Raw genomic sequence first — 23,304 nt, 5'->3', positions numbered from 1 at the left:
ATTATTTATTTTAAACTCTTATTCGGGCCACTTTAAAATGAATGTTTCGGCATGTATTTGAAATAAAAAAAAAATAAATAAAATAAAATAAAATATAATGCCAAATTATATAGGGGGGCATGAGCTCCCCTAAAATAGGCCTAGTGACGCCCCTGCTTCAGTCTAAACGCAATAGGGGGTATGTCACAAGGAGGGAGGGACGCACTTGGGGCTGGGGGTCAAATATTATGTCTTTAACTATTTTAAAACATACGGTTACTCATTCACGAATGTCATTTTGCTGTAAAGAAGGTCGGTGAATGAATGTATATATTTGTGAACGCTCTGACGTGGAAAAGAGGTAGAATTAAATAAGATTTGCTTCTTCCTACTTCTTTTCGAACATGATTTATTGTATAATGTTGTAGGTATGTCATGTTCGAAATAAACTAAGAAAGAAGAAGAATGCGACCCGTATGTGACTTTTTTCATCAGCTTTCGGCGAGCCACGTCACTTGTGCGTTGGGAAAGACGTAGTCGCCAGCGGAAGTGGATATTTCACCACAACATTAAATACTATTTAACACGACCACATTTTAGGTGCATCACTTGTCATCAGTGAGCAAATAATGGGCAATATGTAATACAAATATATGTTTTTATTCTGAATAAATAACGATTGTTGAAGGACCTGAATTGACGCTGTGATGCATTTGCTTACATCCATCCATCCATTTCTACCGCTTATTCCCCTTTGGAGTCGCGGGGGGCGCTGATGCCTATCTCAGCTACAATCGGGCGGAAGGCGGGTACACCCTGTACAAGTCCCCCCCTCATCGCAGGGCCAACACAGATAGACAACATTCACACTCACATTCACACACTGGGCCAATTTAGTGTTGCCAATCAACCTATCCCCAGGTGCATGTCTTTGGAAGTGGGAGGAAGCCGGAGTACCCGGAGGGAACACACGCATTCACAGGGAGAACATGCAAACTCCACACAGAAAGATCCTGAGCCCGGGATTGAACCCTGACTACTCAGGACCTTCGTATTGTGAAGCAGACTCACTAACCCCTCTGCCACCGTGAAGCCCCATTTGCTTGCATGTGATTTGAAAAATAAAAGTCCCGGAGATCCACTCTGATGTCTGTCTCCACTACTTTAAAAACATCGAAAGATGAGAAGCCTCCTATATATATATTACCCTATATACATCATTAATACATTATGTTACTTTTGTTTTCACAAAAAACGCTCATTTTTAAGGTGTGCCGACTTTTTTATTTTGTAGTAGTAGCGACTTCCTCTGGGTCAACTTCTTTGTTTTTACTTAATCGCACTATGCATGCAAGTGACGTCGCGGCCACAAAAATCAAATTTTACTCGCAGTGTAAACAGAGGGAAAATTTGAATTTAAAAAAATTCTGATTTCGGCCACTTTGGCCTGCAATGTAAACGTAGTCATTGTGACGAAAGTGAGAGACAAGAAAAGACGGCTATGTTGTTTCCTTTAATGTTAGTAAGGATACAATGTTCTGCAGAGGTGTACTTGCAACAATTATATATACAATTGATGCTATTTATAGAAACGGTTGTGTGTTGTAACATAAATAATTATTGAGAAGTACTGCTTTAAACCGTGTCCAAATTGGTCAAGGGGGCTATTTTTTCTAAAATTTCAATGTTGATGTTGATTTATTAGGAAACAGAATGAAGGGTATGGCAAGTCAAATATTGTTTATTTGAACTATTCTCCCTAAAATACACATTGAGGCGATGAAGCGCATTTTATCCGATTACTCAAACTAATCAATAGATTACCCAATCACAAAAAATATCTATATCCATGCATGCAGCCCTACTAATAACTAATCGTAATGCATATTGTTACTTATAACACAATGTTGTCACAATGTGTTTAAATAGATATACATATATTTTTGTAACAAATCTCAATTTTTTTTCCAAATGGCCTCTACACGCCTTTACTTTTCAGTATGTGGCCCTTGGTGGAAATCGTCTGGATGCCCCTGCTCTAAAAGTTAAAAATTGCCATCCTGACTTATCGGTGCCTTTTATACAGAACAGTGACGCGGAACTGTTCTGTATAAAACAGAACAGTTCAAACTCCACATACACAAAAATGTTTTTACGTATGGTAAACGATTTGCAAGTATAAACAAACAATTTTGTTCAATTAAAAAACAAAAACTTTCGCAAGTAATGGAACCATTTTCTGCAACTAAAAAAGCAATACACAAGTGTAAAAACAATGTTCTTTAATTTAAATAAAAACGATTTGTAAGTTAAAAAAAAAAAATCCTCAAGTTAAAACTTGGCAGTAATGTTCCACACACTTGAATTCAGAGCACCCGTAATTTGCATTCTACGACAGGTAGTGCTGCTGAGTCAATTTAAGCGTCATTGCTACTGTTATTTGCTCATGGTCCTAACCGACAAAGATAACAAGAGGTTGGTGGGGAGTAAACTGGCAGACAGAAGAGAGGGGAAACTACTTGAGCTTGTTTCCTCTCTTTTCTATCTGCCATTTTACTCCCAACTCTGCTTCTTCTACAGTATGTAGCGGAGGGCACCATGTGCAAATAACAGTAGCTCGGATGGCCTAAATTTTAGAGCCGTGTGTAGAGAGAGTGTGGCCAGACGATCTCCTAAATGATTGGTTAAAGTACCTCACGTGACTACAGGGTAGGGTGCCTTGTTGGGGACCAACTTTGGAAACAAGTTGGTCATACTCTCTTTAAAAAATAAAACCTTTCTGCTTCGATTGACTCAGCAGCGCCGCATGCTGCGATGCACAGTGCTAATTACGGGTGCCCTGAGTGAAAGTGTGTGGCTTGCACAGGGTGGAATATTACGGTCAAAAGTTTTAACTTGAGCGTTGATCGTATACTTGCCAATTGTGTTTTTCGTTGGGAAAAAAATGCAGCTGAGATAGGATCCAGCACCCCCCGCAACCCTGAATGGGACAAGCGGTAGGAAATGGATGGATGGAAACATAGTTTTCATACATGCAGATCGTTTAGTTTTTTTTACTTGTAGAAATTTTTTTTTGTTTTACTTGCAAATCGTTTTTTAAATTGGAAAAAAAAGTATTTTTTTCCTGTGGAGTGTTGGGCGTGAGTAAAAACATTCTGTGTTTGTGGTGTTTAGGCAGTAATTTTATTCCATACATTTGGCGCATGCAAAAACATTCTTGCTCTTCTGTTATGATTCTGATGCAGGGTCTCTGAAGGAGGCAGTATATCAAGCTGGCATTTCAACCTTTATTCAAAGTTGAAAAAACGTTGAATTTGGTATTGATTTTACAAAGTCATTTCAACATTTTTTCTGGTACGTGTTTAACGTTAAAACTCATCAATCAATCAATCAATGTTTACTTATATAGCCCTAAATCACTAGTGTCTCAAAGGGCTGCACAAACCACTACGACATCCTCGGTAGGCCCACATAAGGGCAAGGAAAACTCACACCCAGTGGGACGTCAGTGACAATGATGACTATGAGAACCTTGGAGAGGACGAAAGCAATAAAGAAGCACCAGTGTGACCCCAGGATGCAGGGAAGGTAGGTAACGTGCAGGTAAAGATATGTTGTCTGGGTGATGGCAGGAAGCACCAGCGTGTATGGGTGAAAGAAAGAAGCACCAGTGTGACCCCAGGATGCAGGGAAGGTAGGTAATGTGCAGGTAAAGATATGTTGTCTGGGTGATGGCAGGAAGCACCAGCGTGTATGGGTGAAAGAAAGAAGCACCAGTGTGACCCCAGGATGCAGGGAAGGTAGATAATGGGAAGGTAAAGATATGTTGAATGGGTAAAGGCAGGAAACACCAGCAAAAGTTGGTCCCGTCCATCGCTGCTTGCAGCTTTGATTCCAGCGTGTTTTTTTTAATTTTATTTATTTTTTATTTTTCTTTATTTTATTTTATTTTTTTATTTTATTTCATTTTTTTATTGCTTTCGTCTTCCGGACACAACAAATGCGCTCAGAGGAGATAATGTTTGAAAAAAAGGTGACAGGTTTTTACTCATACGTGTGAAACATTTATACTGGTACGTTGTTTCACTGTTGACACATCAACAGTGAAACAAAGTACCGGAATAATGACTATGCAAAATCCTTTCTAAATACAGTGTTTTTTCAACCTTGAGTTTCAACGTTGTTTAAACTTTGAATAAAGGTTGAAGTGCCAGCTAAGTAATGTTATTGGGCTATATTGATTGTTGTCCCGGAATCAACATTGTTTCACACGTGAGTTTCAATTTGGATATTGTTTAATGTCTTACATTAGTGAAAAAACGTACCAATGATTGTCTCACACACACTAGTTGTGGTGAAATTTGTCCTCTGCATTTGACCCATCCCCTTGATCACCCCCTGGAAAGTGAGGGGAGCAGTGGGCAGCAGCGGTGCCGCGCCCGGGAATCATTTATGGTGATTTAACCCCCAATTCCAACCCTTGATGCTGAGTGCCAAGCAAGGAGGCAGGTCCCATTTTTTTTTATAGTCTTTGGTATGACTCGTCCGGGGTTTGAAATCCCAACCTACCAATCTCAGGGCGGACACTCTAACCACTAGGCCACTGAGTAGGTCATTACAACATAAGTGTACTGTGGAAGGCCCAACTCTATGTGTACTAATAGTGAATTTTACAAACTTAATCTTCATCACCAAAATGCTTAAATTGTTGAGTAACTTGCAGTAATGAAGTTTTGTTGTTTTTGTTACAGATGTACGTGACTGGGCATTTTACAGTGGCAAAACAAAGCTACAACTTTCACAACAGGAAGTTACTATATTACAGTATATGAAACCGAGGGCAACAACATAACTAATTCAATGATAAAGGTTTTCCATGATTTGAATATACTTGTTTTTAATGCAAATTGCAATGTAAAAAAGTTTAATTGACATCAAACAAAAAAAAAATTCTACATCCATCCATCCATCCATCATCTTCCGCTTATCCGAGGTCGGGTCGCGGGGGCAACAGCCTAAGCAGGGAAACCCAGACTTCCCTCTCCCCAGCCACTTCGTCTAGCTCTTCCCGGGGGATCCCGAGGCGTTCCCCGGCCAGCCGGGAGACATAGTCTTCCCAACGTGTCCTGGGTCTTCCCCGTGGCCTCCTACCGGTTGGACCTGCCCTAAACACCTCCCTAGGGAGGCGTTCGGGTGGCATCCTGACCAGATGCCCGAACCACCTCATCTGGCTCCTCTCGATGTGAAGGAGCAGCGGCTTTACTTTGAGTTCCTCCCGGATGGCAGAGCTTCTCACCCTATCTCTAAGGGAGAGCCCCGCCACACGGCGGAGGAAACTCATTTCGGGCGCTTGTACCCGCTCCTCTCTGAGCTGCAACCTTATCGTGGTAGAGGAGTTTGCGTGTCCCAATGATCCTAGGAGCTATGTTGTCCGGGGGCATAAAGCCCCCTGGTAGGGTCTCCCAAGGCAAACAGGTTCTAGGTGAGGGATCAGACAAAGAGCAGCTCGAAGACCTTTATGAAGAAGAAACATCATGGACCCAGATTTCCCTCGCCCGGACGCGGGTCACCGGGGCCCCCCTCTGGAGCCAGGCCCGGAGGTGGGGCACGATGGCGAGCGCCTGGTGGCCGGGCCTGTTCCCATGGGGCCCGGCCGGGCACAGCCCGAAGAGGCAACGTGGGTCCCCCCTCCAATGGGCTCACCACCCATAGCAGGGGCCATAGAGGTCGGGTGCATTGTGAGCTGGGCGACAGCCGAAGGCAGGGCACTTGGCGGTCCGATCCTCGGCTACAGAAGCTAAAATTCTACATACAGATCTTAAATAAGTACTATTGGAGTGAGATGTAGATCTGCATAATGATCAATAGTTTTTTTTTCTTTCTAGAAAAAAAGATATGATGACCATAATTTTACTTTCTGTGGTTTTAAATGTGGCAATGGCAGCATCTACAGAGGATTTTTTTTTGTTTTTGTTTACGTTTTTGCACATGAATAACAAATCAAGAAAAATTAAGCTTATCCCATTGACTTTGTAGTCATAATTTTACTCCCCGTGGTTTTTAAATGTGGTAATAGCAGCATCTACAGGGAAAAAAACAAGTTAGATCTTTTTTTTTTTTTTACTTTTGTACATGAATAGCAAATCAAAAAATGTAACTTACTACATAGACATTGTTGTCATAATTTTACTCTGCGTGGCTTTACATGTGGCAATAGCAGCATCTACAGAGTAAAAAAACAAGTTAGATGATTTTCTTACTGTTTTTCTATTTTAGCACGTGTACAGCAAAATTAAAACATGTAAATTTTCCACAAATCGTCCGGAAAAGCAATGTTTTAATCCATGCGATTTTCCCCACACGTGCCCTTTTCTTGCCATCATAACATTGGAAAGGGTTCTGAAAAAGAAACAGTGGCACTGGCAACTGTCTTAAGCAGATTGACAAAGTCAATAGTAAAGGTGGAGGACATAATTGATTTTGATATGCATCGCAATTCGGACATGGAAAATTATAGATTCGATTAGTAAACGTCAATAATTGATAATCAATTCATTTATTGTAAAGAAAGTAATGCCGACTGTGCTAAAATTTGGCTGATTGCAGCGAGCCACCTTACTGAGATAGCTCCCTTATTATCGGCACCAGTTTTGCATACATTCTCATAAATTAATTCCCACATTTATTAAACTAAACTGTTTCTTATTCCAAATATTTTTTTGGAAGTTAAAATTGGTAAACACTAATTTAGTGAAACAAAAATAAATTTTAAAACTGCATCGATATACATAAATTAGAGATGCATTAATAATCGATTTTTAATCGAATCGTAGCTCCAGAATCATAATCCAATCATGAGGTCCCCAAAGATTCCCACCTCTAGTGAAGAGAATGTCTAATTTTATATTCCCTGGGAGTCAATGTTTAACTATTTAAAAAAAAAAGTTTTACAAAGAAGGCCTCATAGCATAGTTTTCCCAGGGTGTACTTTTTTCTATTTTATCTGATAAATATTAGAAATTTCCAGGAAACCAATGCTTGCTTCTGTTTTACTGTGTCACCAACATTAAACTACTACTGAAACTTAATTTTCCTGCTAGATACTGATGCTTAAAGTTTTTACGGAAAAAAATTATGTTGAAGACTAAACTGTTATTGGCAAAATAAATCTGACAAGCTCGGATGGATGTCTAATTGACTTGGTTGCAATTTTTGAGCAGGCTCGAGTGTATTTTTCACACATGAAAATGTCATGTTGCCATTTCTTACGAATTAAGCCAAGAAAAAAATGCTGGGGAAAAACGTGAATAAAAAGAAGTTTTGAATTCGAACCGACCTATGTGTATTAAAGATATTAAAGATATTAAACAATATTTTTGCATCTGACAAAAAACACCCACAAACGCTGGCTTACTCTAATAAAAATTCTATGTTTGTCATAAAGTTAAAAAAAAAAAAGAAAAGAAAAAAAAGCTTGATTCCGCTGGAGAGACCTGTGTCTGCTAGTTTTAGCGCCCCCACTTCTCCCAGTGTGGAGAGTTAGAGTACTGCTGAGGCATTGAACTGCAAGTTGACAATATATTGCCCCCTACCTTGAGGCAGAGGTACTTTCTGCCTTAAGACCTGCCTTTTCCCCGTGGCAATAAGCATGCGCCCCCTCGCACGCACACGCCCAATACACAGTAGCCGTGGAAGCACCGCCTGTGTCTGCCTCACTTCTCATCTGCTGCATTGTTTTGATCAGGAATTAAGCGGCCGAAATAGAGATAGGGAGAGGAGCTCTGCCATCCGGGAGGAGCTCAAAGTAAATCCGCAGCTTCTCCACATCGAGAGGAGCCAGATGAGGTGGTTCAGGCATCTGGTCAGGATGCCACTCGAACGCCTCCCTATGGAGGTGTTTAAGGCACGTCCAACCGGTAGGAGGCCGCGGGGAAGACCCAGGACACATTGGGAAGACTATGTCTCCCGGCTGGCCTGGGAACACCTCGGGATCCCTCGGGAAGAGCTGGATGAGATAGCTGGGGAGAGGAAAGTCTGGGCTTCCCTGCTTAGGCTGCTGCCCCCGTGACCCGACCTCCGATAAGCGGAAGAAGATGGATGGATGGAACATGGAATTTCCCCGATTTTGACCATGAACATTATCAAAATATACAGGAACCACACCAAAATCACATAGAAAGCATAAACCAAAAGATAAATGTTAAAACTTATTTTATTTTATTACTTCGTTTTGGAACATCTCATGGTTAAGCCACCTGGTGGCAGGAGAGACACTGCCTCACTTGCCTCCCCTGACAGCACGTCACTGATAAGGACTATAAATAAAGTTAACATGTACATTTTTGTTAATATTTCCACAGTGATTTATTGGAATGTTGTCAACGTTCCTTCAACCATTCTATGTTAAATGTTTTCAACATTTGAACGTTAAATGAATGCCAGCTGGGTAGTCATCGGAATGTAAATCTGCTGAAAGTATGAACTATACAAAATAAAAAGCCCCCCCCCCCCCCCCGCCCCCCTTTCTTCCTTGCTTGCTTATGTTTTCTGCAGTGAGCTGCTGGATATTGATGTGTTTTAAGGAGGTGTCCCCTGGCCTCCATCCCTCCCTCCCCCCCTCTCCCACTCGCTGCCGCTGAACCGCGGTGTATTGGTGCGCGCAGTACGCGCTCGGCGTTCCGTCTCGTCCGAACTCCCTCTTCCATCCCACCCCCATTGGCCTCCCATCACAGGGACTGCAGAACCCAGACCAGCAGCCTCCCCTTGCGAAGACAGGAGCCCGCTCCTGGATTACTGCATTGTTTTGTCATTTCCCAGCCACAGAGATGGAGAAGAAGGAGAAAATGGTGACGATGAGGATGACGATGGTGCGCTCTCAATGGTGGATTTCCCTTTTGTTCATCTGCGGATTGATGCACGTCGGTCACCAGAACAACCTCCAGCCCCTTAATGGTAGTTTGTAGGATTATTTGTGTCTGTTTTCATTTAGAGGAGGATGTTTTTTTTTAATTTGTCCTCTTAATGAATGGTTTTCCCTTTCTTTCAGCAGGCGTCTCGTCCATCTTCAATGCGCCTCATAAAAAAGAAGGCAGGTTTCTGGGCAAGGAGGACACGCTGCCTGTCCGCCTGCTCTACAGCCGACACAACCACAGCCAGATCGGCCACGATCAGCTCAGCACCCGGGTGAGGGGCAGCCTCGGATCCCCGCAGGTATGCACGCCGTGTTTTGTTGCTCGGTGCTGGTTGTTTACATGTTTGCATTCAGCATCTGTGTTGGGGATATAATTGCAAAACACATAACATCCATGCGTGCGGTAAACATATATAATACTTGTGATAATAAGACGTAATTGCTGACCTTTTATGAATAAATATGAAATACATGACATTCCATAACAATAAAAAAAAAGGGTTTTTAGTAAATTTCTACCTCCGTCCCTAACACGAATACCGGATAATAATGCTGTTTTTGGCCTTCAATGTCCATTTAAAACTTCCAATAACGAATATGCAAAATGCCACAAATTGCTGTTGCATGATTATTTCACTAGGGGTCACAAGCTCTTGGATAACCAACCATCCATCCATTTACCTACCGCTTGTCCCTTTTGGGGTCGCGGGAGGTGCTGGAGCCTATCTCAGCTGCACATTTATTGCTAAACAAATAATATTCAAGTACAGTAATAATTAATTCTAATCATCAGTTACCATTTTATTATAGTTGTCCACCTTCATTTTGAAAATAGCGTATCAATCAATGTGGGGTGTATAATTTCAAAGTGCAGCAGTAAATAATTCAATCAGTTGTTCCCATACATTTGGAATGCATGCATGTCTGTTGGGCTTAACTGCCTGATATACTTTGGAAAGCTTTCATTGAACAAGCAAAACGATAATCGCCTCTCAAAGAGCATTTTAGACAATGTGGCTGCTCCTATTAAGCAAATAAGTGCTGCAGTGTTAGCATCTCTGTGCTCAATGCAAAGCAGATATGTGTTTTTGCTTTGTCCAAGCAATCAGACCCCTTTGTCTCCCTGTAACACGGCGTGGCGCAGTGGAAGAGTGGCCGTGTGCAACCCGAGGGTCCCTGGATCAAATCCCACCTAGTACCAACATCGTCACGTCCGTTGTGTCCTGAGCAAGACACTTCACCCTTGCTCCTGATGGGTGCTGGTTGGCGCCTTGCATGACAGCTCACTCCATCAGTGTGTGAATGTGTGTGTGAATGGGTAAATGTGGAAGTAATGTCAAAGCGCTTTGAGTACCTTGAAGGTAGAAAAGCGCCATACAAGTACAACCCATTTATCATTTTATCATTAAATACCAATACATACCCATCAAGTAACATATAGAACAGTATACCACAAGTGTTACCTTACATAAGTCACCTCCAGACATCGTCAATTAGTTTCTCATCTTGCATTAGAATTAATATATAACGTGTATCAAGAAAGGAGTTAAACGGGAACTTTTTATTTTTTATTTTACCTATCGTTCACAATGATTACGAGAGACAAGAACACATACGTCTTTTATTTTATTAGGATTTTAAAGATGATTAAAAAATGCTTGGAAGATGTGGCTAATGGGAATCACTGTTGTTGGTCTCAAAGTAATAACAGACATTTTCATAAGATTATGTAATATGCAGTACATACGCTGTCTGGCTAGCTGTGTACAAACAGAACATGGAATGTGGGCTAATACATTTTACTGACTGAAAACATGAACAATGTTTTTCAGTCAGTATATATATATATATATATATATATATATATATATATATATATATATATACATATATATATATATATGTATGTATATATATATATATATATATATGAATACATATATATATACAGTATATATGTATATATATATTTATACATATATATATATATATATATATATATATATATATATATATATATATATATATATATATATATATATATATATATATATATATATACAGTGGGGCAAAAAAGTATTTAGTCAGCCGCCGATTGTGCAAGTTCTCCCACCTAAAATGATGACAGAGGTCTGTAATTTTCATCATAGGTGCACTTCAACTGTGAGAGACAAAATGTGGGGGGAAAATCCAGGAATTCACATTGTAGGAATTTTAAATAATTTATTTGTAAATTATGGTGAAAAATAAGTATTTGGTCAACTATTCAAAGCTCTCACTGATGGAAGGAGGTTTGGGCTCAAAATCTCACGATACATGGCCCCATTCATTCTTTCCTTAACACGGATCAATTGACCGGTCCCCTTAGCAGAAAAACAGCGCCAAAGCATGATGTTTCCACCCCCATGCTTCACAGTAGGTTTGGTGTTCTTGGGATGCAACTCAGTATTCTTCTTTCTCCAAACACGACGAGTTGAGTTAATACCAAAATGGATACATGGATGATACAGCAGAGGATTGGGAGAATGTCATGTGGTCAGATGAAACCAAAATAGAGCTTTTTATATATATATATATACATACATATATATATATATATATATGTATATATATATATATATATATATATATATATATATATATATATATGTATATATATATATATATACAGTATATATATATATATATATATATATATATATACAGTGTATATATATATATAATCGAAGTTAATCGCACTATTTCTCCTATTAATCGCGATTAACTGCATTGTATACGTAAAGCCCAATAATGAATTCAAAAGTAGTGTGTAGTGCACCTTTATTGGAATATTCTCCCACATGAACAAAAGCGCCAAAACATTTTTTTGTGCAAACACAATTTAAATCAGTCCTTGTTAAACAGTAGCAGTTAAATAGCATATTTTATGAAAATCAACTAAAAAAATGTAAATACAAACATTTAAGCTTATTGCCACTGCCAGGGTATTTAAGTTATCCTGTTTGTTATGGAAAATAAATATAATCTACATACAAATCTCTGAGCCACAATCATAACATCTGAACAGGCAATTTCTGAGGTAACAGCAGAAACATTTTTTTTAAATCAGGGTCTTATGTTTAAAAAACCTATATTATAGGTAGTGGGCTGTTTTAGGGAATTTTTGATCAAATTATCCGTAGTAGCAATATTAATAATGTTGTGTTTATTCTGCGTAGTGCACTTAAAATAATTATGACCATATCTAGGAATTGATATGATGGGAATTTTCCGATTGTTTGCTTGGTGCTTTGATAAACTGAACGCATATACATGGTACTATTTGTGATGTTATGAGCTAGGGAAAAAAAGAACTACCCTACCCAGCATGCAACAGGAGTGACGAGCATGCGCGGTAGCCCGGTATAGGTTGTGTCGCCATGACGGCATCTTGTATGTTGTGAAATGCACGCACTGAAAGTAAACGTTAAGAACTCAGCCAACACTCCTCGTCTGCATTATTCATAAATAGACAACACAAATACTCCGCTGCATCACAAGCCGCTGGATGTAGCCGGCAAAGTATTCCCATGCTAGCTAGCCGGTCTAGCAAGCACGCGTCATTCAGTCCAAAACGGCCCGATCTATCCACATTCAGAATTGTCTGGCGGTCGTAAGTGATCCCGGAGTGACCATGCTGTAAGCCAGCCATGAAATTTGCAGAATTGTCCGGTATTTTTGCCAAATGTTCCATCTTTACCAAGAGCCCCTCGACGCCGAAGTAAATCCTGGAGATGACATCTTGTTAAGAAAAGGCGTTAACAAAATTAAAGCATGTAAACAACATACGCAAATGTGCGATAAAATAATTGTCGGTGTTAATAGATTGATGAGTTAACGCGTAATTAACGCATTAATTTGGCCACCCCTAATATATATATATATATATATACTGAAAAACATGAACAGTCATATATATATATATATATATATATATATATATATATATATATATATATATATATATATATATATATATATATATATATGTGTAGGCTCTGCGATGAGATGGCGACTTGTCCAGGGTGTACGCCGCCTTCCACCCGATTGTAGCTGAGATAGGCACCAGCCCCCCCCCCTGCGACCCTGAAGGGAATAAGCAGTAGAAAATGGATAAATGGATAGATAGATGTATATGTATATATATATATATATATATATATATATATATATATATATATATATATATATATATATATATATATATATATATCCATCTCACATATATATATATATAAATATATATATATGTATATATTATATATATATATATATCTGTATATATATATATATATATATATTAATATATATATATATATATATCCATCTCACATATATATATATATAAATATATATATTATATATATATATAGAGATATATATATATATTAATATATACATATATATATATATTACGGTGGCAGAGGGGTTAGTGCGTCTGCCTCACAATACGAAGTTCCTGCAGTCCTGGGTTCAAATCCAGGCTCGGGATCTTTCTGTGTGGAGTTTGCATGTTCTCCCCGTGAATGCGTGGGTTCCCTCCGGGTACTCCGGCTTCCTCCCACTTCCAAAGACATGCACCTGGGGATAGGTTGATTGGCAACACTAAATTGGCCCTAGTGTGTGAATGTGAGTGTGAATGTTGTCTGTCTATCTGTGTTGGCCCTGCGATGAGGTGGCGACTTGTCCAGGGTGTACCCTGCCTTCCGCCCGATTGTAGCTGAGATAGGCGCCAGCGCCCCCCGCGACCCCGAAAGGGAATAAGCGGTAGAAAATGGATGGATGGATGGATATATATATATATATATATATTTATATATATATATACATACATATACATCTATCTATCCATTTTCTACTGCTTATTCCCTTCAGGGTCGCAGGGGGGGGCTGGTGCCTATCTCAGCTACAATCGGGTGGAAGGCGGCGTACACCCTGGACAAGTCGCCATCTCATCGCAGAGCCTACACATATATATGACTGTTCATGTTTTTCAGTATATATATATATATATATATATATATATATTAGGGGTGGGCAAATTAATGCGTTGATTACGCGTTAACTCATCAATCCATTAACGCCGACAATTATTTTATCGCACATTTGCGTATGTTGTTTACATGCTTTAATTTTGTTAACGCCTTTTCTTAACAAGATGGCATCTCCAGAATTTACTTCGGCGTCGAGGGGCTCTTGGTAAAGATGGAACATTTGGCAAAAATACCGGACAATTCTGCAAATTTCATGGCTGGCTTACAGCGTGGTCACTCCGGGATCACTTACGACTGCCATACAATTCTGAATGTGGATAGAATGGAACCAACTAGACGAAGACCTTGACAAAGTGCTAGAAGCCGCTCTAGCAGGAACAGCTGAACAGAAAGTCAATACACTCACAACGATAACGTACAATCTGGCAAGGGAGCGTTTTGGGATGGAGGACAAGAAGGCTTACACCAAATTGGCGCATCAGCCAAGCAGAAGAGAAAGAGAAATCCATCGCCTAAGGAAGGAAATCAAAACTCTAAACAAACAGTTCAAAAGAGCCACTGTCGAGGAAAGGGAAGGCATCAAGGATCTGACAAGGCAACTTCGGCAACGTCTTTGCAGACTCCGTAGAGCAGAAAAATTCGGAAGAGGAGGAAGGAGAGGGAGAACAGAAGAGCACAGTTCACCAAAAACCCTTTCAGATTCACCAGGAAACTACTGGGTGAAGCAAAATCCGGAATGCTAACCAGCTCGAGGGAAGATGTGGAGGCGTTCCTAAGGGAAACCCATAATGACACCTGCAAAAACCAGGCTCTGGGTGCCAACCATAACATCGGCAGCTCGGAAAAACCAAGAAAGGAGCTCAACATCGGTGAACCATTCTGGAAGGAAATCCAAGATGTGGTGAAAAAGGCCAGAACATGATCTGCCCCTGGCCCCAGTGGTATACCCTATAAGGTATACAAAAAATGCCCGATGCTCCTTCGGAGGCTGTGGATGCTGTTCCGGAGAATCTGGAAAAAGGCACCATTCCATCATGCTGGAAGAAGGCAGAAGGCTGTTTTGTGCCAAAGGAAGAGAACTCCTCAACCATAAATCAATTCCGTACAATATCACTTCTAAATGTAGAAGGCAAAATCTTCTTTTCTGTACTGGCAAAAAGGATGACCTTATACGTGACAGAGAACGGATATGTTGACACCTCTATCCAAAAGGTGGAATACCAGACTTCTCTGGATGCCTGGAACACACCGGAGTTCTCAGTCAGATGATCCGGGAGGCCAAAGCAAGTAAAGACAACCTGACTGTTGTCTGGCTCGATCTGGCTAACGCCTACGGATCAATCCCTCACGCCCTCATTCACACTGCACTAGACCATTACCACATCCCTCTGCACATCAAGGGAATGATAACCAGCTACTTTGGAGGCATCCAGATACGTTTCAAGACAGCCAATTTCACAACTCAGTGGCAAAACCTGGAAAAGGGAATCGTAACTGGATGCACAATCTACCCCATCCTCTTTATCATGGGTATGAACCTCCTCATAACAGCTGCTGGGAAAGAAGCCAGAGGACCAGCAATGGAATCAGGCATTCAACAACCCCCAATAAGAGGTTACATGGACGATCTCACCGTGACGACCACAACCCATGTGGAGGCGAGACGGGTGCTAACAGTTCTGGACCACATGGCAACATGGTCCAGAATGAAGTTTAAGCCCAAAAAATCAAGGAGCATGGTGATCCGGAAAGGTAAATTGACGAACAGGTTCAAGCTGCAAGTGCAAGGAGAAGTGATTCCATCGATTGAGGAGAACCCTATAAAGTGCCTCGGAAAGTGGTTTGACAGCTCACTTACTGACAGGAACAACATCACCAGTACAGAGAAGCAGACAGAGGAGTGGCTGAGGAAGATTGGAAAATCAGGACTCCCTGGTAAATTTAAAATATGGCTCTACCAACATGGACTGTTACCAAGACTCATGTGGCTGTTGACAGTGTGTGACATCCCTATGACACGCGTAGAAGGAGTGGAAAGAAAGATCAGCAAGAACCTCAGAAAATGGCTGGGAATACCTCCAAGCTTCACATCAGTAGGCCTCTACATAAGATCAGGACAGCTCCAGCTTCCCTTGTCATCCGTGGTGGAGGAATTCAAGGTAGCAAAGTGCAGAGTCTTAATGACATACAGAGACACCCAGGACGAATAAGTCAGACACGCAGGCGTCACTACAAGATCAGGACGCAAGTGGGCAGCTGACACAACTGTTGCACAAGTTGAGAGCATATTGAGGCTACGTGACATCATAGGGATGCCTTGCACAGGGGAGACAGGGTCTTGGAACTTCCCATGTCCAACAATGGAGTAAGGCAGAACCCAGGGAAAGAAGAGCTATGGTCCAGGAGGAAGTACGAAACCTGGAAGAGGAAGGTCGGATATCAAGAGCAGTGGAACTAGCGTCCCAGGGAGCTTGGACCAAATGGGACCTCCCTAAGAGAAAGATCACATGGGCAGATCTGTGGAAGCTGGAACCATTCCGCATCTCTTTCTTGCTGAGATCAGTGTATGACACACTCCCGACTCCAACAAACTTGCACAGATGGGGCATGAGAGGGGATCCACTATGCAAGCTTTGCGGGCAGAAGGGTACCATGGCACACATTCTGTCAGGGTGTAAAACAGCACTCACCCAAGGGAGATACAGATGGCGTCATGACAAGGTGCTCATGACACTGGCTAACACCTTGGAGCAGCAGAGATGCAAGAAACAGCAACCCTGAGGGAAAACAAAATCCATCCAGTTTGTGAGGGAGGGAGAAAAGCCACCAACCACAGCAACAGCAAGAAAGAGCCTACTGCAAATGGCACGGTCTTGGGATATGAAGGTAGACCTGGGAGGAAGGCTGCAGTTCCCCCAGGTTGTACAAACAACCCTGAGACCGGATGTGGTGCTGTGGTCTGAAGAGGCAAAGAAGATAATTCTCATTGAACTCACAGTCCCATGGGAAGAAGGTTGCGACCAAGCCTTTGAAAGGAAAAGTGCTAAATACCAGGACCTTTTAAATGACTGCAGGGGAAAAGGATGGCAGGCATGGCTGTTCCCGGTCGAGGTCGGCTGCAGAGGATTCCCTGCCCAGTCGGTATGGAGAATGCTCACAGCTTTGGGAATAACAGGGAAGGAGAGAAAGACAGCAGCTCGCAGGATGGGGGAGGCAGCGGAGAGAGCCTCTTGCTGGTTATGGAGCAGGAGAGATGAGATGAGCTGGAAGCCAGGAGGAGGAGATAGGCAGTGACTTGGCCACCACTGCCGGCCCACCAGCGGTAGGGTGTTACGGTTCTGGGTCGAAACACCCAATGACCGCTGGACACCGTCTGAAGATATCAAGTTCTCCTGGCCAAGGCTCCATTCTCCTAAGGTGAATGAAGAAGAAAGCATCTCCGGATGTAATGCAATCATCTTATATATATATATATATATATATATATATATATATATATATATATATATATATATATATATATATATATGTATGTATATAGATATATATATATATATCCATCTCACATATATATAGAAATATATATATACTGAAAAACATGAACAATCATATATATATATATATATATATATATATATATATTGTAAAACATGAACAATCATATATATATATATATATATATATATATATATATATATATATATATATATATATATATATATGTGACTGTTCATGTTTTTTAGTCAGTACAGGTTGATGTTCTATTGCAGTGTTGTGCATTACAAACTCAAACGCATTACATACTGACGTAGAAGCTAGCTTATCTCTCGCTGTCGTTGGCTTTTACGGCTAATACCGATGCATGCTAGAAAAAGAGTTCCAGAGTGTTCGCTCTTACAATAACCATGTCGCTACAGTTTGGTTATTATACGGGTTACGAAAAGTAAATTAGTAATTGTGACAGTTTTTTAATGCATTTTCAAAGTGATTTAGCGGTATAATTGATTGCTCCCATTAGCTGCATTGCTAGCCACCAAGAACGAGACATTTTTACATATTAAAGTGCAATATCAAAAAAAATAGTTTTGTTGTCTTGTTTCACATAATGATTGTAATCAATTGGAAAAACTCCAAAAAAGTGCAATTCCCTTTTAAAGCTAACTGGCAATCATCATCTGATGTCACCTCAACACCAGTTTGATCAGTTCCTGGCTGTTTTTAGCAGCACAATCTAAAAACAAACCTGTCAAGCTTAGTTTTGAAAGGATGTGACACACATGCAGGATGTTATTTATGGACTTTGACTATTTTTAAATCCCAAATGCTATCTATAACTATCCATTAGCAGAGGACTCCAGCAAAGTGCTATTGATGTTTTGGTGGAAAAACAAGTATCTCAATTGAAAGCAGACCGTGTATTTTTGTCTGTTATTATAGAAAATGCATTGAGGCCTTGACGCCTTTTCTTGGCCCAAAAAATGCAACTAAACATATTGTATTAGAACCTCATTTTTAAGGTGGTTAGTGCTGTAGTGACAATCAAATGCACACTATACGTCAGTAATTCTAATAACTACACTCTTTTTCTGCCGGTCACTGTTGTGTGTGCAAGTGACCGGAAGAAAAGCTCTGACTCGTTTGGAGGAAAGTGGTTTGTTTGCATATACTGCAACACATTTTTGTATCGTAGTTATTGTCCAAACATTGCGTGTTACAAACTTGGCCTGTTTGCCTGCAAATCATTTTGTATAAAGGAGTGCCCAAACCAAAAATTCCACATGTTGTTGAATCAGTCTCTGTACTTTTTAAAATTGATTATGACTGAAAAATAAGGCTCCATGGGGCCAAAGAACGTTGCAAGACCCAGCACTTTGATAAAAAAGGTGAGAAAGACTATCAAATTTAAAAGCAGGAAAGTGGGGTTCGCGTTGCTCTTCACTCTTATCCTTCCTTGACACTTATTGCTGTCTTCGCCAACAAGAGTCAATAAAGGTAAACATGCTGTTAAATGTTAAATTGATCAATTATTTTTTTGTTTTTTTTAATTGCATTTGCATTATTTTGTATGTGCGCAGTATTTCTTTTGTTTTTATAGTTTTTATATTGGAGCCTTTTACATGGATTACTTACAAAAACCGAGGTACCACTTTATAAAATGGCTTATAATGACAATAAGACAGCACGTTTTTTAGGTCATGGCAGTGGTTAATTGATTTGAACATGTTTAAAAGAAAAAAATTGAATTTGTATGCAAGTGGAAGTTCCGAATTTGGACTCTCAATTAATTTCATTTGGAGAATTACAATTTTATTTGAATAGGCTCCGCCCTACAAGAAGTTGAATTGTAATTACAGGAAAAGGAATTAAATGTATTGCAATTCATAGAAGCTCTTTGAGTGCCTAGTTTTGTAACAGGAATAATTTGTCACTTTTTAAAAAGACTTGGGCAAAATACTAAAAACATTGAACAAACACTAACATTAAACACAAATTCCATCTGTTTTGAATACTTGGATAAAGTATAGCATTCCGGAAAATAATTTTACCAATTTCCATAATTTGGAAGTAATTAAATCACTTGTTTTTATAGAAGATGCTTTCGTTCATTGTTGTCGACAAAAAACATTTGCTGAAATTGAAACATATGGTGTATATCCATTGTGGATCATTAAAGTTTGTCCAAGTCTAAATTGATCTATTATACTTAATATGTGTCTAAATTTGAGAAATTAAAAGTATAATGAGTAAATGAGGTTGTAATGATATTTCTATGAAATATGTAACACAGTCTTGTATGGAATATGCTGCATATATAGTGCAAAGCATAATTCTGTAATACACTAAATTGGATTTACAATTACTATTCCTTACATTTGAATTTGAATGGCAGTTCTATTCCGTGATTTCAACCAGAATTTAAATTAATGGAATTAAATTGAAATTTGGGAGATATTCCTTCATGAATTTAACATTTTGCAGAAGCCTGCTGCCCACATCCCTGACTTTTTTTGAATTGGTGAATAAACACTGGTGCTGTCTTCACATCTTCCATCAAAGATTCAATATTCTTTATGAACTGTCATCTAGAGGGCTGCCATTACGTATGTATTTTAGCCACTCCTGTATGCATGGAGCAGACTCACGCATACAAACAATAGAGCGTGTGCTCTCTGGGGAACGTGTGAGCCTTGGTTGATCTCCATCCCCTCCTCCTCTTGTTGTCATGAAGCTTCCACGCCGTTATGAAGGGAATCCGTGGCACCGACATGGCGGAGGGAGGGGGCAGGAGTTAGGGGCTTCCCTGGTTTGACCTGCACTGATGTGACTCATTGTCCCGAGGGTTTGTAATATATCAATGAAGGAAGCCCCATGCTTTTGCACCATCTGCGTCCAACCCTAGTAAGAGATGAGAATTGTCCTTCAGACCAATCCAACACACACATGCAACCATAATAATGCATATGTTTTTAAACATATCACATTTCAGCCCAGAATGATTCATTTGCTGGACAAATCATTTTTGGTAATGTGATTATTAGTCGTCAAATGATAGCTGGGAATCTGGCAAAATGTAGAAGTTTTTTTAAATATTTATAACAAATAATTCATAACATTTAAAAAATAAATAAACTATAAAAAATATATTTTAAATATTTTATAATTTATAAATATGTATAATTTTGAGGAACTACTACTAACTTCCATTATAATGTGGAATATTGCACTGTATTCAATATTGAAATATGTTTGAACTGAATCATTCTGGGCATAAATGGTTTTGTTAAAATGTAAATAAAAACAAAAACAAAAAAAACCTCTAGCAAATATTGATAATCAGTCTTTTGCTAGTTTCTTTCGTCATTTTCTATTGGAAAAAAAATCATCAAAATTGCAAAAATTTCCCCCCAATACTACATCCATCCATTTTCTAAATTACTTATTAAGCCAGTTTAGATTTGGTACAAAAAGTTGTGAATTTCTCTTGTAGATGAATAAAACATCCATCCATCCATCCATCCATCCATCCATCCATCCATTCAGGGGTTATGTGAGAATGATAAGTAAAGAGAAGGGAATAATGTAATTGTGTCACTGGTGCATTCAAGAGCTTCTGCAGCCATCCATTAATGCAGATCTATCTGTCTGATGTATGTGAAATGTTTTTTTTTTTCCATAGCAGCCCAATAGAGCAAGCATATCTATGGAAGACAGCCATTTAATACATATAAATTGCTATCCCTACCAGGGATGGGAATCCTACAACAACTTACGATTCGATTTCGATTCTTGATTCCAACCGATTTTAACAGTATATTTTTTGGTATAAAAATTATAATAAAACTTTTTCACAACAGGTTACAAAAGCTCTTTTTTCCTGTTGATGTATGACACATACACCCAGCGAGTAAGCGCGGATATGGCCTAAACAATTATACATTTTTAAATGATTATTGAAAATTATGACTTGATTGAGAATCCGAATTAATTAGAATTGCAATTAGAATCAAATAAAACAATTTTAAGCACCCCAGAATATTTTCTAAGAAAGGACATGCCCATTTAAAGTCAACAAAACCAGATTCCATAGTTTAATTGTACATGGTACAAACATCATATAGCAATTAAGAGATTTCTAACATATCTTGGGTTCTGTTAACATGATGCTTTTTCTCAAAGGGGATCTGCACTTTTTGTATTTTTGCATGTCATTTACAATTCATATGTGAAACAAGAACACAAGTATTTGTCTTTTTTGTGCTTTCGTAATAAACGCTAGCAAAAGTCAGCTAACAATGCAGGTAATGAGGATTCGGTCTACTCTGACAGTTAAGTGCTCTAAAAAAATCCAAAAACCTACAACAATGTTTTATTTACATGCTGTAAGTATATACAGTAAGTAAATGACGTAATTTCAGACACATTCATAATAACATGTAATATTCATGCATTTTGGTAATTTTAAGCATTAATTTCACAGACACATCACAATGTTGCTATTTCCTTCAACAACAACAACACTACTAATCATAGAATACTTTAATGAGAGCCAACAAAAATGACTTTGGGGCAAATGATGATCAGAACCTCATATTTTTGAGCCGAAATATAAGGAGCATGAGCTACAAGTTTTAGTAGCTGAGTGAAACGCAGATCTAAGAAAAATGAAACACTAAGCATCACGTAGCTAAGTGCTAAACAAAAAATACGAACTACAAACATAATAAAACAATCACTTACTGTACAATGTCTGCTTTCATTGGGATGTTGACTGATGAGATGTTTATATTTTGCAGCACAAGACTTGTGTTCCCGGATTAACTGATGAATTAATCATAATCTTCACTTCACAGTTAAAACAAAACGAAACAATACAAACAAATAAAACAAAGTTTGGTGCAACCGTGTCTTCAGAGCAATGTCTTCAGGTCTAAATTGAATTTCAAAGTTGACCAACTTCTCGGTTTATAGCCACAACGTTCTACTATTCAAGTTCAGTGTATCTAAAGCTGCATAAACTAGTTACTGTTGTGATCAAGACAACGTGTTACTAAAAGTAGTTTCTAGGTCTTAGCTCCTATAATAACAATGTCGCTAATCCTTGGTTACAGTTTTTTTTTTTCCCAATTGCTAATGCTAACACACTAAAATGACATCCATATCATCAAGTGCGGGTACGAGACTGGCTTGCTTTTAGTCCAGACCTGTGTCCCATTGAAAATGTGTGGCGCATTATGAAACGTAAAATACTACAACAGAGACCCCGGGACTGTCGAACAACTTAAGTTGTACATCAAGCCAGAATGGGAAATAATTCCACCTGAAAAGCTTCAAAAATTGATATCTTCAGTTCCCAAACGTTTACTGAGATTTGTTAAAAGAAAAATAGCCATGTAACGCAGTGGTAAAAATGCCTCTGTGCCAACTTTTTTGCAATGCGTTGCTGCCATTAAATTCCAAGTTAATGATTATTTTCAAAAAGAAAATAGTTTTTTCAGTTTGAACATAAAATATCGTATCTTTGCAGTCTATTCAATTAAATATACCGGTAAATTGAAAAGGATTTGCAAATTATTTTATTCTGTTTTTAATTATGATTTGCACAACGTGCCAACTCCACTGGTTTTGTAGTTTTAGTTGCAGTGCTTCATTTTGCATCTATAAGAGATACTTTTCAGTTTGGTTGTGTGGTTTTGTGAATTGTGTTACGTATTTTTGATAAAACATTGCTAGTTTGTAAAATTGTCTTCACAATTAAAAAAAACTATAATATGCAGGTCACGACATGTATGTCGAGCACAAGTCGTATTTTAAAATTTACATTTAGAATGCATAAAAAAAACATGTTCTTGTCTCACATAGGTATTGTGAATAATAGGCAAA

The 23,304-nt window shown here is 39.1% G+C and overlaps 1 protein-coding gene across 5 annotated transcripts in view; it reads left to right on the top strand.

Moving 5' to 3' along the window:
- Positions 1–8,619: 8,619 nt before the first annotated feature.
- adam22 (ADAM metallopeptidase domain 22) overlaps positions 8,620–23,304 on the top strand; it is a 192,699-nt gene continuing 178,014 nt past the window's right edge. For 4 of the 5 annotated variants that reach the window (XR_009808796.1, XM_061915579.1, XM_061915577.1 and 1 more), the window contains exons 1-2: positions 8,620–8,931; positions 9,026–9,189. Coding sequence is in view for 4 of the 5 variants with exons in the window: in XM_061915579.1 (XP_061771563.1) it covers positions 8,805–8,931; positions 9,026–9,189 (291 nt within the window). In the remaining variant the exon portion in view is untranslated. The remainder of the gene's footprint in view (positions 8,932–9,025; positions 9,190–23,304) is intronic. The other variant, XM_061915578.1, reaches the window with a different exon arrangement.

This window comes from Nerophis ophidion, linkage group LG11 (genome assembly GCF_033978795.1).
Source record: "Nerophis ophidion isolate RoL-2023_Sa linkage group LG11, RoL_Noph_v1.0, whole genome shotgun sequence".
NCBI lineage: Eukaryota > Metazoa > Chordata > Actinopteri > Syngnathiformes > Syngnathidae > Nerophis > Nerophis ophidion.
The sequence above is the reverse complement of the archived record's forward strand: the minus strand, read 5'-3'. Positions and strand labels throughout refer to the sequence as shown.